Source organism: Zonotrichia leucophrys, chromosome 17, assembly GCF_028769735.1.
Source record: "Zonotrichia leucophrys gambelii isolate GWCS_2022_RI chromosome 17, RI_Zleu_2.0, whole genome shotgun sequence".
Lineage (NCBI taxonomy): Eukaryota > Metazoa > Chordata > Aves > Passeriformes > Passerellidae > Zonotrichia > Zonotrichia leucophrys.
The window spans coordinates 5,625,263-5,643,856 of record NC_088186.1 but is presented as its reverse complement, the minus strand read 5'-3'; the positions used below and the strand labels follow the sequence as shown (position 1 = coordinate 5,643,856).

At 43.2% G+C, this 18,594-nt stretch overlaps 1 protein-coding gene across 1 annotated transcript; it reads left to right on the top strand.

The window, feature by feature from the left end:
- Positions 1 to 8,522: 8,522 nt before the first annotated feature.
- SET (SET nuclear proto-oncogene) lies at positions 8,523 to 18,197 on the top strand. The gene is made up of 8 exons (XM_064727834.1): positions 8,523 to 8,880; positions 10,042 to 10,099; positions 11,043 to 11,185; positions 11,788 to 11,891; positions 12,059 to 12,172; positions 13,465 to 13,635; positions 13,730 to 13,876; positions 14,774 to 18,197. Exons 1-8 carry the CDS (start codon positions 8,808 to 8,810, stop codon positions 14,795 to 14,797), a joined length of 834 nt encoding a protein of 277 aa, XP_064583904.1. The 5' UTR covers positions 8,523 to 8,807; the 3' UTR covers positions 14,798 to 18,197.
- The last annotated feature ends 397 nt before the right edge of the window (positions 18,198 to 18,594 follow it).

Sequence of the window (18,594 nt, the reverse complement as noted above, 5' to 3'; positions counted from 1 at the left end):
AGGATCCTCAGTCCTGGCTGCCACGGTGCTCTGAGCTCAGGGGCAGCTGGGAGTCTCTGCCTTGGGCAGGGGATTGCTGCTGTCAACAAGGTGACAGGCAGTGGCTCTCTCCTTTTGGTCTCAGCAGCCTCTAGTTCCTGCTGGGTTTGTAGCAGCATGTCCAGCATCTCATCTCAGAAATGAAGGTACAATCTGCTGTGCCACTCCTCAAAGGCACCTGACCCTTTGCAGTGCTGACAGCATGAAAGAAAACAGAGATCCCTTAAATTAATCCCATATTCAGTAACCATGCATGACTAAAAATTAGTTATCTGTTCTGTACATCACTTCATCAACTCATGTTGAATCTGTAGTATCTCAAACAGTTGTTGGAATTTTAACTGCTATGTTTGAAGCCAGTGGCTATATTAGAAAGCAATGTGGACAGATATTAATCCTCTAAACAGAACTGGCTTTCCTTGGCAAAAGTGTGGTTTCAAAACAGGACATTCAGAATAAGTTGTTACATTCCACTTGGTACCAGCAGAATTTGCATGGTAATTCTGGGTGGCTCTTCAGAAATCTCTATTTATTTAATTTCAAGCATGCCACTTAAATTTCTGAGATATTATTTCTATGAACACCAAATGTTCAGTAATACATCTTAGTTTTACTGGGGTATGGATGTGTAATTTAAGAGTGGAGAATGAAATAATGTTCCTACCATGTTAGCTAATGCAGCAGGAAAGACAGATTTGCAAGGACTCCTTTTACTGATATAAATTTCACCTCCATTTAGAGAGTTTGCATATTGCCAGATTAGCTAGACCAGCAAAAGCACTTAGTGTGAAAGCCACTTCTTAAATGGCAAATAAAAATATCTCATTTGATTTTTTTTTTTTATCCCAAGTATAACAGAGATTACAAAGAATCCTGGAACGTATTATACAAGCACAGAGAGATAACTTTACAAAGTTATGCACTGCAGAATTATCACCTTCTCAAAAGCACATGGAAGATGAAGGGAGGCAGAGTATCTTGTACAGACAAATTGGATATGTCAGTGCAAGTGTTTTAACTGCTCACAGAAAATGCCAAGTGATTTGTAATGATCACTTTCTTTTTATCGTCTCCCTTTATCTTGTAGCAGAGTGACAGTCTGGTTCTGAGAAATAACAGAATGAACCACCCATACAGCTTGTTTCTCTAACTTCTTTTTTCAGTATATATGTAGGGTTCCCAACACAAGTACTGATCCCAGTCCAGCTTGGAAAAAACAACAAAAAAGAAAAAGGGAAAACATGACAAAACAGGGCTTAAGCAGCATGAATGTGGCTCTCTCTGGAGAAGTGTAAAAGACAATTGCACCAATTACATGCTGGTTTTGGAACTCGATGTAGCCTAAGCCTATTGAAATATATATTTGTGAGCGGGAGAGGAGGGGAAGGAGGATGCTCTGGAATGAGGCCTGGAGCTGGAATGCTGTCGTAAAGGCAGCAGTAGGAGGGAGAGCTATAAACTGGCTGCAGTCCTCACATTTAAAAAAGGTCCGGAAACATTTAAATGCCAAATTATGTGACACCTTTCATTCCTGTTCTTTTCTTTTGTCCTTAATTTTCCATTTAATTGACTGAAACTTTTCCTATTTATGCCACCAACTGTGTAAGCTGGGCTGACTAAAGGCATTTTTATTTTTCTCTACTCTAGCCTGACAAACTGCTTATGCAACAGCTTACACCTTTAATAACACCAATAAAACTGCATCAGAACTTTTAAAAACCCACAATTTCTTAGCATCAAGGCCTGAGAGATCTTGCTGCAGTGCTGGCATGTGACAGGAGGCAATTTATAAGGAATTAACTCTGACAGTCACTTTATACAGCTGATTTTCAAAGATCTAGGCACTAAAGATGTGTTAATGAGGGTACTGAGGCTTCATAATTAATTATATTAGCATCTCTTTGTTACTCTCTACAACGGTAGTGGCTGGTTGACATTTCAATGGGAGTCTGGTGGTATTCTTTGTGATTATTATCCAGGAGTACAGTTATACCTTAGCTCCCAGAGGGAAACGTTGCATGTAAATGCTGCTGTGAATTGCAGGGGCTTTGGGAGCTCAGTGAAAGCCCTTGAAGGAGACCCCGCTGGAAACTGAATGGATGTCAGTAAAATTTCTCCAGTCTGGAGTCTCTCTTCAGATATGGACTCTCCTCCCCCTTCCTTTCCCTCCCCCCTTCCTTCCAGTGAGCTGGTCCTTCTCTCAAGGCTTAAAAACAGCAACATCCAGCCCTTGCTGAATGTCGAGTTCCAGACCCCTAAAGGAAGGAATACTGACCTGAACAAAGCAGTGAACAAAGTAAACCTGAAAACAGGGAATATTTTCATAGGCTTGAGTTTTCAGTGCAATAAAACCAGAGCTGCCAGAAGGAGTCCCAGAAGTGGTGAGTCAGATAATAGATGTACGGCTGTGGTGGGAGGGAAATGGTCTCCACTTCGTTTTATACCACCCCACCCCCCCTTTACAAAGGCAGATGAAATTATTTTCCAGTCATGCCACTGCAAAAACAAACATGGAGTTTAAAGGTTATTTCCTTTGTGTGTTTCTGAGAGACATTAGTTTTGACTCCAAAGGGGAAAGGAAGATGTTTTGTCAATGACCTCAATTTCCACTCTGAAAGTTTTTGCAGTATCACCTGAGGTGGCAGAGCTGTTCTTTTGTTTACTGATATATTCCATTTGTTTGTTAATTAAAAAAAAAAAACAAACTTACAAACCTGTCGGATCTCAAGATCTCAGTCCTAAGATGCTGAGCCTCCGAGACCAGCTTGGGGGTCTCGGGAGTCCTGGAATGTTGCCAGAAGTGTCTGGTAGCTGGACTTTAACCCTGCACAGGAGACGACAAGGATGAGGGCTTCACAGGGCCTCACCGGGTGAATGGTGAAGGGATTAGTTAATTAGAGAGTGAGAAACAGGGTTTAGGATTTATGTACAGGGGGGTTTAGAGGAGTAAGATGGAGGAATTGGGGTGTGTCCTACCCTCCTTCTTCTTCCTTCTCTCCTCCATCTTCTTTGGCCACGGTGGCACCTTTGGATTGGTTATTACTAAGAGTACACCGAGTTATAAGAATAGATGGTATTGGGGAAAAATGATAAATATTGTATACGTAACAAGGGGTATAAAGATACGTGGCGGTCAGGGGGACAGCACAGTGTGCCCATGGCTGACTGCTGTGCGGATCTCTGTTGAGCTGAAAGAACATCTTTTAGATAAACAATTAATAAACATAAAACCAGAAAGAAGAACTGAAGCCTCTTCTCGTCCTTTGATACGCGGGCTGCGTCAAGGCCACCTCCGGGCCACCTCCGGCCCTTCCAGGCCCCTCAAACAGCCGAGATAAACCCGGACACAAACCTAAATTACTGTTTTTTCACACCAGTTGCAGTTAGAACCTTGTCATGGTTGGGCTCAGTTAAGGGCACAGTTTGACAAACACCTCTGCTAAGTTGAATTTGTGCAGTGTGTTCCTCACTCTTTCATTCCTGTCTTCAAGAGACTCTCTTGTAACGTTGTTCCTGCATCTGCACCAGGGAACCAGATCAGAGTACTAGTCTGAGTTTAAAAAAAAAGGGTTGTGGGGACTATGTCTAATTGAAATCAGATTCAGATTCAATTAAACACACACAAAAAGAAAATCACTGGCACAATGCAGGAACAATGTAAAGGGGAAGAGGGGAGGAATGTGTGGTGGCGAATGCCTAAGTAGGAGCTTTTACCAAAAATTCGTTTGTCAAACCATGTCCTGAAAGACTTTACTTTTCTTCCAAGCCAGAACCACTCTTTGCTGTGTGTGCAGGTAGAACCTCACAGGCAGGGATTACAGTTGCAGGACTCTCAGAACTATTGTAATACCAAAAAATAAGAACTGTTCCTACAGATTGACACAATTAACCAAATTCCACTCACAGATCATAGTTGGCAACTCTTGCAGCATTTTATGTAGCTGAAGTTGGAGACCAGCTCTGTTCCTGAGTTCCATTGCTGGCTCTAATGAGCAATAACTCTGAATGACTCTGGCATTCAGTTCACCTACCAGTAAAAGAATTACTTTCCTCACAGAGCTTTTTACATTTAACCAGATTTTTAAAATGAGCTTTGACATTCTCAGATGAAAAGAATAATGTGCACAATGTATTATTATAACAAAAACTGTATATGACAGATTCCTACATGTTTTCCTGTCTTTTGTCTCACCTTTCCTGTCACCATACTCCTACACGGGACTCAATACACACCACTAATGTTTGAGTAACTCAGACTAATGAATTGTAATTAATGCACTTGTTCTTTGCTGAGCAATGTTGTGTGTGTTTATTTTTATCTGATACTTTTTGGATAGAGACAGAGGTTACTCCCCCTGAGAGTTCAAATATCAATAGTGCTCTACATAACAAGGGGAGTTTTTAATGATTCCCACAAAAACTGCTGCCACTTGGTAACAAGACAATGGATGAAATACACTGAGTGTAAAATCTTTGCCTCTAGTCCTATTCCCAAGGGACCAAATCTAGAATTGATAGTCAACTTTGCCTAAGATTCAGCATGAATTTTCCTGCTGTAGGACTGAGGAGATGGTAAATAAGAGTTTTAAGAATTGGCCAGAGTTAAAATCCTGGAAAGCAAAAATTTATACATTGACTCTGTAGAAATGTTGTCTCCCTTTTAATTTCCCTATGAGTGGAGAAGATGGAGAGGATCTTCTCTATATCTCCTTGCAGAAGCACAAGGTACAGTTTTATCTCGTCCTCAACATGTCTGGAAAGCTTATGCCTCATGTTCAGAAACGTCTAAGGTTCCATTGACTTTCAATTTAATATTTTAAAGAGTATTTTGACTGCCTCTTTGCCTCTAGTGTCTGGGAACAAGCACAGGTATTATGTAACCATCCATCTCTTCATGGAATTACAAGCAGGTGCTCTGGTAAGTTAGAGATGTTGGTGTAGAAAAAATAAAAGTCAGGTTTAGCAATGTCTAATGGATATTTCATAAAAATAAAAACGAATACAAATAAGATTACTGTATTTATTCAGTGACATTATTAGTCACTGCCTGTTGTCTGTGTTACTGAACTGCTGTCCTGCTTCAAGGCAATTATCAGCCCCAAAATATTTTCATCCAAAGGTTTAAACTGCAACAACTGTGAGGACATGTGGAAGATTCCTCTGTCATTATCTCACCCTTCAGTTCTAACATGAATGCTTGACTGGGAAGGTCTGTGCCTAGTGGAGATGAACAAACAGTTGGAGCTGGTATTTGTGTGTGCCAAGCTGTGTGTGCAGAGCTGGGGGGGCTGTCAGACTGATCACACACAGCAAAGCAGCCCTGAAGTGCCAGTCAGGCTTTGCCATCAAGTACAAGCTTGTGTGTTCTTGAAATGTGCCTTCAACTCACAGGTGTACTCAGGAACTTGAAAGCTTTCATATGCTCTAAAAACTTGTCTTGCACTCCAAGGGGAAATCTTTGTTCTTAATACAGAGCCCGAGCCTGCAAACTCTCTGTGGAAAACCAGGCTCCCAGCATAGAGGGACAGTGGTTAAACAGTTTCAGTGGTGCTAAAATGATCCTTGTTTTGTATTTCTCTACAGTAATTTCCAGTTCTTTGGGATGGAGGGCTGTGAAACCATGAGTTGCTATTAATTATATTGACTTAGTTGCATGATTGTATATATACCCATTTTGTCTTGCAGAAATACTTAGGGGGAGACTCACTCCTCTTTTTTCACACATCACTGCATTATATTAGAGAGGATTTTAGCACATTTTCTGATTTCATGTGCCAAATTGGTGTTCAAGTTTACAATTACAGGTGACTTGACAGTCCAGAAAGTACACATGATTACCAATTATGCCTCTGTCTTGTAGTAACCTATCTAACCAATGAGAGAAATACTGGAGATCTGAACTTTAGGGAGCAAATATGAAATTTCCTTTACAAAGAAAGGAAATTGAGTCTGTTTAGTCAATTCTTGAGGAGAATGTGCAATTATCACTGTACATTTAAACCATTAACAGTTATTCAAGGACTAAAACTGCCTTAGAGGTTAGCTACAGGTCATGAAAATATTAGAAAGACTTGAAGGAAGGTAACTGAGTATTTATCAAGAAACCCTCTACATTTTTGGGGGTTACTTTGTTACTGTTTCAGGGATATTAAATTAATATTATTTTAATATTTAGATGTATTCATATTCTTTTTATATATAATCAATATACCTTTTTTTGTTGATAATAGCCAATTTTAAGGTAGTAAAAACAGATCTTGGAAATGTTTTTTAACAGTACAACAGTTAAAATTCATGATTACTTGGTTTTAGATACATCAGAGTATTACTACAATTGTGTACTTCAGAAATACCTGGTAATTTATAGACTAAACAAGGGGTTCTAGTAGGGAACTGACAGGTGCCATTGTTCCTGCTTGGAATTAGTTTTCAAACTTGCCACCTGTATTTCAAATTATAGACCTTCAAAGACTAATTTAGAGAAAGACAATATAGTAAATTACAGGTGAAAAAAGAGGAAAAAAACCACAGCAGGTACAACTGTATAGTCAAGAGACCCAAACTAAACAGAAGGAAGAAAATCAAGCTGCACACACGAGTTTACCTTGTCTGAATTGGAAGATATCCATATTAATCAATCTTGGGAGATGCAGACAGAATAAAGAAAGAGTCATCTTGCTGTGATGGGCTTCAGAAAGGCCTTGAGACATCCTCCCCTTGGGGAGGACTTCATAATCTTGCATTTATAAAGTTGTGATGCTTTGCTCACCTTTTATGCCCAGTGGATACAATTACTGGATGTGAAACCAGAGAAGTAAGGGATGGCAGCTCCTCTCTCCTGCTGTTTGCACAGGGAAGCACAACACAAACCCTGCAGATGCCACAGCCCTTGTGGGTGGCAGTGGAAGCGAGGACATAGCTGGTGGGATGTGACAGCTGGGAATACAAAAGGAGAAAACAATGGGGATTTGGAAGCAACAGGTGGGAGCAGGATTCAGAAAAGTATAGTCAGGACTTCTGAGGAGACAGGAACTAATTTGGCCTCATTGAGTAGGTCCAGTAAAAGAACAACGTGAAGAGGCAAAACAGGAAACAAGCAGGAAGACTGTGCTAATGTTGTATGACTGGGGAAGCAAATACACACAGAAAATTCCTACTTCATCACAACTGTACTTGTTTCTTAACCCAGCCTATATCCTAACACTCATCTGTGAATGATATGCTGTTGCTTTTGATAGAAAAGAGTGACTTGGCTATTCCTTTAAGAGCAAACACAGGCGAGCTGTAGCTGTGGAGCTGCACTGAGCCCTTCCATGACAGGTGGACAGGAAAGGGACAAAAAGGGTTATTTAAAGTCTGCCTGCTCTCGGTGCAGTGGCAGGTGTGCTGGCAGGCAGCTCTGTGACCTTCTGGAGTTGAGCTCCCCAGTAACTGAGCTGGATGTGACTGACAGGGCTCTGTGCCTTCAACACAGAGTGTCCCAAGTTATTTATATGGGTTTGTTTAGTCTCGAGGAGGCTCAGGGCACCTCATTGCTCTCACAACCACCTGAAAGGAGGGGTGGGGGCCAGTTAATTCTGCCTTGCCTGCAGTGAGAGAGGCCTTAAGCTGAGATGGGAGATTCTGATGAGGTATTTGAGAGAGATTTTTCCCTGCTAGGGTGACCATGCTTTGGGATAGGTGGAGTCTCCATCCCTAGAGGTGTTCAGGTGTCTGGATCTGGGTGATGTGCTTTAATGGTATGGGAGTTACAGTGGTTGTACTGGGTGAACATTGGACATGATGTTCTTAAAGGTCTGTTCCAGCCTTGGCGATTCCATGACTGCTTTGTGCCATGTCCCAGGTAAGGCAGGCAGCGCAGGGAGACGGGGATGCCACATCCCCAGAGCGGGGCAGGCTGGAAACGAGACCTCCCTGCCGGAGGGAAGCGCTGAGCCCACAACCAAGGGAACACCTCACGGAGCGGGACCGCAGCATTCTGAGCACCCTTTGGGGGTCGGGGGTCCCGAAATCCATTCCTGCTCCGCGATGTCCCCCAGTCGGGGGAGGGGCCGGGCCCCATCCCGGCCGCACCAAGGGCTCGGTGACCCCGCGGGCCGTGAGGGGACGGGGCGGACCTCACGGGCCCTCGCGCCCCCCGCCATAGCGAGGGCGCGCGGGCACGTGCAGCGCGCGCATGCGCCGCCAATTCTCCTACACACCCCGCGCGCACCCCCGCCCTCCCGCGCGCGCCGTCCTCTGTGTCTCCGCGCCGCGGCCACGCCCCCCCAACGCTCTCCGACCAATGAGCGCCCAGCTCGGGGCGGTCGGGGGGCGCGGCCTCTCCACGGCTGCGCACGCGGGACCTCCCCGGCGTGTGTGTGTGTGCGGAGAGCAGTGCGCCTGCGCATCGTACCGCCCGCGGCACAGCGCGCCCGGGGCGGGGGGCTCGGTGCGCACGCGCGGTACGGCCGCCGTGGCCCGGCCGGGCGGAGGGGGGGGCCGCGCATGCGCGCCGCGTGCCCGCCCCTCGCCAGCAGCAGAGGAGGAGGTGGCGGTGGCGGCTCTGGGCGAGGGAGCGCGAGGGGAGTGAGAGGCGCCGTTGCTGCCCCGGTATCCGGCAGGACCGCGCGGAGGAGGCGGGAGCGCCCCGGCGGCGGAGGGACCTGAGTGGCGACGGCAGCAGCAGCAGCACCAGCAGGAGGAGTCAGTGCCCGGCCCCCCCCCCCGCGCAGCCCCGTTGCAGCCCCCCCCCTCCCTCCCGCCCTCCGCGCTCCGCAGCCACCAACATGTCGGCGCCGGCGGCCAAAGTCAGTAAGAAGGAGCTGAACTCCAACCACGATGGGGCCGACGAGACCTCAGGTGAGGCCGCGCCGGGGGCGGGACGGGAATGGCGGCAGCCGGCGCGGCCTCCGCCTCGCGCCGACCGCCATTTTCCCCCGCCGCACGGGCCGCGGCCGCGCCGGGGGCGGGCGGAGCGCGGGCCCGGCCGGGCGGATGTGCAGGCCCGGCGGCGGCGGGAGGAGGCCATGTTAGCGCCCTTTTGTCTGCGCTGCCGGCCCGGCTTCCCTCCCCGCGGGGCCGGGCGGGGGGCGCTGCGGCTCGGCGGTGCAGCGGGACCCCCCCGCCGCCCCTCCCGGAGCAGCATCCGCGGAGCCTCATTGTGCTCCGCCGCCGCCGCCATGATGCGCCGCCGCCTCCCGCGCCGGCCGCGGCCGCGTGGTGCTGCCGGGCCGCGCGGGGATGGAGCGGCGGAGACACGCGGTGCCGGGGCCGCCCGCGCCGGCCCCACGTGCGATCTCGGCTTTTAAAGGTCGGGGTTGCCCCCGGCCGCGGCGCCTTCCCCACGTGCGTCCCCCGCGCCGGGAGAGGCTGAGCTGTCCCCGAGCGCGGGCCGGGCCGGGCGGGACGCGCACCGGGCGCTGCTCCGCTCCGGCCGCTTCCCGCTGCCGCTCATTCATCTCCCGCGCGGTGGGTAAACAGCGCTCCGTAAGCCCGGCCTCGGCCAAACTTGGTCCAGGGGAAGTGCCCTTCAGAAAATTCCAGCCAAACGGCGGCTTTCGCGGCTCTTTCATTTGTAACCGGATTTTTGAACGTTCTTTTCGGTTTTTGGAAGGTGATATGTAGCCAGATAGGCTATTTCTATTGATATTCCAGCGCTCTGTAAATTGCTTTACGTTTCTTCAGATGTGTTGGTCGTAGCAAATGTGGCTTACAACTTTTTAATTAAAATATTATTGGCTTGTAATTTAAGTTGGCTTGTAAAACAGTGTAGCGGGATGTGAGCTGTGGTTTCTAAGGGTGAACTCAGTTTAAGGGCTTTTTTATCAAACTTGCTGCACTTCAGCTGCAGCACGCCCTGTAAAGCTGGTGCTTTCAGGCCTTGTAACTCTTGTGACATTTAATAGAAACACCCGAGAACTTCTACAGTAGGTCACTAGAGAGTTTCTCAAAGAGAAACCTCAGGTGATTTGTCAGGCTTGTGAATGAAGGGATATTGACACATTTTCATCTGTTTTTCAGAAAAAGAGCAACAGGAAGCAATTGAACACATTGATGAAGTACAGAATGAAATAGACAGGTAAACGTTATCTAACTTTTAAAATGTTTTAGCAGAAATCGAAATGTAGCTGACAAAAGTGAAAGTGTTGAGTAAAGTGAGCGCTCAGTAGTGCTCACTGTCTTTGAACTCTGCCAAGATATACCTGTGTTCTGACTTGATTAGAGACATTAAAATAACAAAGAAGTGTCCTGGTTTCTTGCTTAATTGTGTATAATTAAAGAGGTAGAACTTGAGTTTAAAATTTTTAATTAATTGTGGTATTTTTGATAATAGAAGTGTATTTCACCCTGGCTTCTCAAGTTAATGTGTAAGCTGTTTGGCTGAAGTATTTCCCTGTTAGCAAGCAGAACGAAACACTTGGCTGAAAAGTCAGCTTTTATTATACATTTTTATTATAATATTCATGTGCTTATGCAGTAATATGCAGGAAATGTCTCTGAGGTGTTAATTTTATATGCCAAAACTCTTGGGGCTGTGGGTTCTGTGTCAGTCCCTGCCTGCATGTTCTCTCCATGCCTGGTGTCCTGCAGGTGGCTGTTGGGGCTGGGAATGTGTGAAGCTGTTGCAGTGTGAGGGCTTTGCCTTTTTAACAGCTCAGTTTAAAGTCTTCAGGTTTTACTTGCACAAGGTGCAGAATTTCTTTGCTGTAGCTTCCTTGCCATTCTAAAAGTTTTGGGGGGCAGGTGATAGGGCTGTGTTACCCTTCTGCACGTTTTATGCAGGCAAAATGTTCAAGATAAAACACTGCTTTGTGTTTAGAAGGTTCCATTCAGACCAGTGAGATTGCTTCTGGCAGAGTGTTTTTTTAACAGTTGTTACAGCTCTGAGCTTCTGGGGTTTTTGGGACACTTCATGTGCAGAATATGGCAGACTGGTTTTATCAAACTTTTAGTTAACTGCTCTGATGTGTCCTTAAATCCCAGTTCTCTCCCTGTGGTTAACATGGCTCTTTCTCCTACAGACTGAATGAACAAGCCAGTGAGGAAATTTTGAAAGTAGAACAGAAATACAACAAACTCCGCCAACCATTCTTCCAGAAGAGGTCAGAATTGATCGCCAAAATCCCGAATTTCTGGGTAACAACATTTGTCAACCACCCACAAGGTACATTCTTAACAGCCCTCTTTTTCCCCCCCTGTAAATTCAGTGTTTGCTTGTTTGTTATGTGAGTGCCTTAAATCTCTGATGGTCTTGTGGAGTTGTTACTAAGCATACAACACTTTTCCTCTGTCCTAGATTTAATTTTTTAAGCTTTTTCTTTCTTGGCCTTGTTGGCCAAAAGAACATCTTGTTTACTAAATACTTAAATCCTAAAATTTCTTTCTGCACTTTAAATTGCAAGTTTCTCACTTTATTCAGTTCATTGGAAACTTAGAGCAAAACAAACAAACAAACCAAAATTCTCTCAGATTGTTTAGGTGTTTTTTACTGGGAAGTGAGCTCCTTGGGACTCCTGACAATAAACTTTGTACAAAACAAGTTTGTAGACTGCTTAGATTGGGCAAACTACATGTATGAAAATCTGTTTGAGAGGGAAGGGTGGGTATGTGTGGGTAGGCTGTTGGCTGGTAACTTGAAAAGAAGGAGCCATGAGGAGTTGGTTTGGACAGATGTGTTGCTTTTTAGATCTTCCTGGCTGTCAGTTTCTGTGCTTTGCCTGCCTGTTTCATGCCTTTGTTAATGTGGGATTCCTCTTTCTCTCTCAGTATCTGCACTGCTGGGAGAAGAAGATGAGGAAGCACTGCATTACTTGACCAGAGTTGAGGTGACAGAATTTGAAGACATCAAATCAGGTTACAGAATAGATTTTGTAAGTACTTTAAATGGTTCATTCATTTGTGATTTTGCTGTTGTTTTTTTTTAATGTAATTGCATGTTGGGTTGTAGTTTATAACTTAAATCTCCACAGTTACCTGTATGACTTGTTATGTGTGTTTCCATTCTGTGAGTTCTTACTCTTTGCTTTCCACTCTGCAGTATTTTGATGAGAATCCCTACTTTGAAAATAAAGTTCTCTCCAAAGAGTTTCACCTCAATGAAAGTGGAGACCCATCTTCAAAATCGACTGAGATCAAATGGAAATCTGGAAAGGTAAGGATTGCATCTGGGAGAGTACAAGTGTGACCAAGTGAAAACATTACTAAGTGCATTAGCTTGTCTCTTCCTTGGCCAGGATCTCTAGACTGTGTTGTGTAGTTTACTTAAAATAACTATTAAATTAAGAATTCCAAGGACAACAGGTTTAGGAGCGTAAGATATCAATGTGTGATCTTGTTTTATATTTTTCTCTATTTCTTTGACTTCGTTTTCAGATGCCACACCTTTTGTAGAATTTACAGCCATAATAATGTGGGCATACCTGTCACCCAGGCAGTGTTCAAGAATCATTAATTTACTGCAGTTTATTTCTGTAGAAGTTCTTTAGTGTTATCCTGAAGATTTTGAACTGAGTTTTTAAAAGTAGAGCTGAGGCTTGCAGTTAAATTGCAGCTTGTTTTGTCACTCTCAGACCAAGGAGAAAATTTGATGGTTTTCGTATTGAGAACTAGAACATTTCTTCTTGTACCAGAAATTGCATTCCTGTACAGACCAGTTGTGTGATCTTTGCAATGCTGCACAAAATCAGTGTGAATTCTGCTTTGTTCTTCTTAAACAGTCTAACCTGTAAATGTTGTTGTTCTGTCAGGAGAAAAATCACTGGAAGTGTGGTGTAACCATATGGTCAAAGAAATAATTTATTTAATTTCAGGCTTAACAAAAAGATTGTTACAAACTTACTACTTACTACTTCTTTCCTAGGGTAAGGTGATAGATACAGACCTTACATGTGTTTTGTGACCATGTGCTTTAGCAGATTTTTGTGGAGATTTTTTGCACTTACTACAGAGAGTGGCCTGAAGATTTCAGAATGGGAAATCTTAGGCAAAAAGGCCTAGGCAGGTCTTTATATCCAAATGCTAAAAGAGCTTAGAGGTGTGGAGACTTTCTTGAATTGGCTGTATGTAGTAGTTGTTGAAATTACAACTACTCTAAATGGCATTTAGTCATTGTGAGACCTTGTAAGTTCAGTGTGTCATTAAATACTTGTCATTCTTGTGTTTCCCTGAGATAGGGAAACGTAAATGAAATGTGAGATTATGTGAGTTTCAGTGTTCCAGTGGAGGCCATTGAAAGAAACCAGTGGGTTTACTGTTCTCTCATGTTTATGAGAAATGCAATATCTTCTGTCAGTTGTTTGGGCTTCAGATTTACCCTTGAAGAGGGAGGGGAAAGTGACTTCTTAGGGTTGTTTAGACAAGTGCATTTTTTAAATAGTGCTTATAGGAAAAAAAAAAAAAAACATAAAAAGACAGCTTTAGGGAACTTCTTAACTTTCTTTTCAGGACCTGACAAAACGTTCAAGCCAGACACAGAACAAAGCCAGTAGGAAGAGGCAGCATGAAGAGCCAGAAAGCTTCTTCACCTGGTTCACTGACCACTCTGATGCAGGGGCTGATGAGCTAGGAGAAGTCATCAAGGATGACATCTGGCCAAACCCTCTACAGTACTACTTGGTAGGTACAGCCCTGAGCAGGGCATTGCACCCACAGCAGCTCTGGGAAAAAGGGAATTTCATCACTGAATTGATGTTGCAAATGTGTCTTTAAGGTTCCTGATATGGATGATGAAGAAGGGGAGGGAGAGGAGGATGACGATGATGATGAAGAGGAGGAAGGATTAGAGGATATTGATGAAGAAGGAGATGAAGATGAGGGAGAGGAGGATGAAGATGATGATGAGGGAGAGGAAGGAGAGGTGAGTAATCTTGCCCTTCATGCCATTCATGTGCTGTTTGAGAGGGATCTTGTAAGAATACCAATTGTGGCAAAGCTGACCTGGCTCTTTTCTGCACCCCAAGGTGTGAGAACTGTGACTGCATTAACTTGAGTGGTTTCAGGTAGCAATAACTATGTTTGTGTATATGAGAGACAGTGGAATACATAGTTTCAGTAAATCTGTAAGGGAAGTGCTCTAGGAGAACTAGGATGTGAATGTGACAAAATTCCTTCTTCATTACTGAGCATTCTAGCAATGCTTTACATATAAATGGCTTTTGTTGATGCATCCAGTCATCCTTCCCACTTGGTTCATTTCTGCTTATGGCCAGCCTAGCTAACGCTTTCTGTTGGGTTCAGGAATTGAATCTTTGCTTTAGTAGTAAGTGGGATTTCAGGTTCAGCATCCAGGGTGTTGGGAATTAGTTTAGAATGTCTTTGTTTTTTGAAACTGGGTGTGGTGTGTCTGACTTCCAGCAGCACAAACCCTGTGCAGTGAGAGGAGGGCTGTGCTGGGCTCTGTTCTATAACCTAGAATTTGGCATGTGAAAGGTGCAGCATTTTGGTTTTTATGAGTTTTAGTGAGGGGGAAAAGATGACCCCTTCGTTTTCCACATGTTAAACTTGTGTCAGTGCTTGTAGTGATTCTAAGTCACAGTTTCTCAAACCTCTGATGTGTTTTCCTGGGACACCCAGGGAGTGAGTGATTTCTGTGTGCTCAGTAGTTGGGCACCCAGGGCAGGTGTTACCATCCTATAGTGAGGGAAGAGATGATCACAGAGCACCATGAGTAGCACTGTAAAAAGTTCTGGTCACTGCATTTGCTATCTGAAGTTTAGTGATTAGATTTATTTAATTCTTGCTTATCTTTCAACAGGAGGATGAAGGAGAAGATGACTAATTGAACACTGATGGATTCCAAACCCCCTTTTTACCTTTTTAATTTTTCTCCAGTCCCTGGGAGCAAGTTGCTGTCTTTTTTTTCTCGTGCTCAGTCGCCTTGTTCTCTTGAGGTCTCTTTTTCTCTCCTCTACACCATGGTTCACGATTTCTTTTGGGGAAATATCTTGAGCAGAATACAGTGGAAAAGAATCTACCAGTTTCTGTTTCAAGTTCATTTTTATCCCTTTCTGTCTCAAAACAAAAACTTTATGAATTCAACACACCATGTTCTGTGGGAAAAAAGAAAACCTTCTGCTCCCTTCACTCTGCTGGAAGCTGAAGAGTGCTAGGCCCCTGTGTAGTAGTGCATAGAATCTAGCTTTTTTCCTTCTTTCTCTGTATATTGGGCTCAGAGATTACACTGTGTCTCTATGTGAATATGGACAGTTAGCATTTACCAACATGTATCTGTCTACTTTCTCTTGTTTAAAAAAAAAGAAAAAACGACAAAAAAATAAAAATAAAAATGGGGTTATAGAAGGTCAGCCGGGGTGGGTTTCAGAAGTTTGGGTGGGTTAAGTGGGCATTTTGACAACATGGCTTCTTCTCCTTTGGCATGTTTAATTGTGATGTTTAACAAACATCCTTGCAGTTTAAGATGACACTTTTAAAATAAAATCTTCTCCTAATGATGACTTTGAGCCCTGCCACTTGATGGAGAATCAGCAGAACCTGTAGGATCTTATTTGGAATTGACATTCTCTATTGTAATTTTGTTCTTGTTTATTTTTAATTTTTTTTTGTTTTGGTTTTTTTTTTGGTGGTTTTTTTCCTTTTTTTCTTTTTGGTTTTTTTTTTTTTTTGTTTTCACTGGAAAGGAAAGAAAGATGCTCAGTTTTAAACGTTAAAGTGTACAAGTTGCTTTGTTACAATAAAACTAAATGTGTACACAAAGGGACTGGTTGGTCTTCACTGAAAGAAACAGCTTTTATATCCTATTTAGAACTTGCTGTAGTTTCTTGGCATTTTTGGGGGCATTTGTCAGTATTTCTGTAGTGCAGTGCAGCCTTGTGGTTGTGTGGACTGAACCAGTTCATGTAGTTCCCTCTATTTCAGTACCTGTAAAGTGTTTCCTGTGGCAGTTCCTACTGCACACTGACTCTTGAGTTCCTGTAGGGTCATGTGCTGTGTGTGAAGACACAGGTATTTGTTCATGTTTTGCAAAAAGGAAAGTCACTCGATTTGTAGAATTTGTAGTAATTTGCAGTACTGTATCTCCAGTACATCAGTTTGCATGAAAATACCATGCAAGCTCAGAATAAAAAGACCAAGGGGTGGTTTTAAAAATATTTGGGTGGTTTTGTAAGTCTTTTCAGTTGAAAACAAATCTTAATTGCAAGCTAATTTGGGGGCTATTTCAAAGAGCAAGATTCTTAGTAAAGTTCATGTATAAAAAGTTGCTACTTCACTGCTTTTTTTTCCTTGGTAGCAGCATGTATATGTGCTTTAGATACACTGTACTCTCATTTTAAGAGACTGCATTTGAGAAACTTGTAAGAATTTCACATAAGAGGGTGTTGGAACTGGTATTCCACAAAATGTAATGGAATTTGTTTTAACATGCTTTGCTTTTGAAATATTTAAGAAAAAATGTTCTATCAGCTCATCTGAAATTCAAACAGCTCTTTGGATGTGTAGAAAAGACTGTCTTCTGGGAAGACTTGTTATATTCTCTGATTCCTTTTCCTCACAGAATTTGCTGTAGTCAAATTCAGCTTTTTTTGATGCTTAAGAATACACTTGGCAGAACAAGATCAATGTCTGGTTGAGACGTGCACAAATAACGTGTGAGGGAAAACATTCTGTAAGTGTGTGGTCCAGCTTGGATTCAATCCAGTTATCAGAGACAATGCAACGTCCAGTCTCATGTGATCAATGCAAAAATAAGACAACCATGTACTTTATTCCATCTCAACAAAAGCTTCTGCCCTCATCCTGCTTTGCAGAGCCAAGTACAACGTTGATCAGTAATGGTTTCTTACCATCTAGAGAGAGAAGGAACAAAACCCATGAAGTCCTATAAATTTTAGTGGTTTTTAATTTGATTCCTTTTTGTTGTAAGTTTGAAATTAGCTTCCTGTTGTGGTAGAGGGTCGATGTGCTGTTTCTTGCCATGATGCCTCATTACTTAATTTTTATGTAGTCCTAATTGTAGTTCCTCAAGGAAAATTATCTTTTGCTAGTCTTGAATGCTTTAGGAAAAATATTGTGCCATTGTTGTTCCATCCCTGTTGGTTACTAGCAGAAAACTTACAAAAACTGTTTTGAAAGTAATCAAAGCTTCAGGCTCTGTAAAGTCAAATAGCAGGAACAAGAAATGAGAAGTCTGGATAATTAAATGCTACTTAAGAGATTTTTTCTTGCGCATTCTTTAGGATTTTACAGGGTGCCAAAATACTCTTGCTACTGTACTGATAATACTGAATTTGCTGTGAAACTTGAGGGTTTACTCCTGGCAACGGCTAAAGAGTAAACTGGTAAAAGAATAAACCATATTAGTTAAGTGTTATTTTAATTTTTTTTTTTCCTAGCATGGAAATGATTAGGGATTAACACATTTTTCTGCAATGCTCAAGAAATACTACAGCTGGCCATCGTGTGCTCTGACTGTTCACTTAATGTCTAATTTGGCTGAATATATGTAATGGGTGTCCATTTTTTACTGGATTTATTTTATATGTGTATAAAGAGCTTTTTAAAAGACATCTACATTGGATAATAATGGGAGATTCGTTCTTATCAAATATCATTAATTCCCTGCTGCTTGAGTTCCTCACATACAGTTAATCCCACCATGTGAAATTTGTCACAGGTGGTAAATGACTTCAGGTTTTTTGGCTTGAATTTCCAGGGCTAGAATATAAGGGTTGGCAGCAATTTAATGAAGCTGCTGTGCTGGGGCTATATGGCCTAACTATCTCAAAGGTTATTTTTAAATTTAATTGCTATAAAATGGAATCTTTTGTCTGTAATTTCTCGTGCCAAAGGAAACAAATACAGCTGAGTGTGTAAATACAGCCAGGAAGGTTTGGGGTTTTTAAAGAGATTATCTGTGTACTTATTCATACTTGTCAACATAGTTTCTGTCCCTGTAAACAAGCATTATCTGAATCGATTTCTCAGTCATTTATGATATTCATTTGAATCTGTAAGCTCTTTGTACCACACTAAACCAGGTGCATAAGGATAGTTCTTTGTTTATTGGATACTGTTCCTGAATTTTGAAGCCATGTTGTTTTTTGTTTTGGTTTGTTTTTTGTTTTTTTAAAGAGAATGAAATCAATGAAATAATTTCTCTGCTGTACCTTCAAGCTATCCTTCTGTTTGAAGGAATTAAAATACATTTAACTGTTACTTGATGTTACCATTTCTAAGAGTCTTTTTCAAAATAATCAAGTTTTTTAGTCCCAAACTCAAATCTTTAGTCCCAAACACAATCTTTGACGGGTGATGTGGAGATCGCAGTGAGGGGAGATCGCAGGTGCCTGGTACACACCACTTGCTTCCTGCGGGAAACAGATTTACCCTTATGTCCTTCCTCCCTCTCCTGGACTAAAAATTGAAACTTTTAAGGCTTTTTCTTGATCATCACCTTTTCCGCGTGCTCTCTGGGGTATAATGGAGGACAGGGACGGCCGGTTCAAGGTCGGGACGCGCCTTTGGCCCCCGCCCTGCTCCGGGAACCCCCAAAGAGTCCGCGCCGCTCCCGGTCCGGCGCCGCCGCCCCTTGCCGGCTCTGGGCAGGGCCTGAGCCGG

Excerpts from the sequence above, each read along its gene's own strand:
- SET (XM_064727834.1), top strand. The coding sequence starts at position 8,808 with ATGTCGGCGCCGGCGGCCAAAGTCAGTAAGAAGGAGCTGAACTCCAAC. Across the intron at positions 13,636-13,729 it reads ACCCTCTACAGTACTACTTG|GTTCCTGATATGGATGATGA; the intron begins GTAGGTACAGCC and ends TGTGTCTTTAAG. Across the intron at positions 13,877-14,773 it reads ATGAGGGAGAGGAAGGAGAG|GAGGATGAAGGAGAAGATGA; the intron begins GTGAGTAATCTT and ends ATCTTTCAACAG.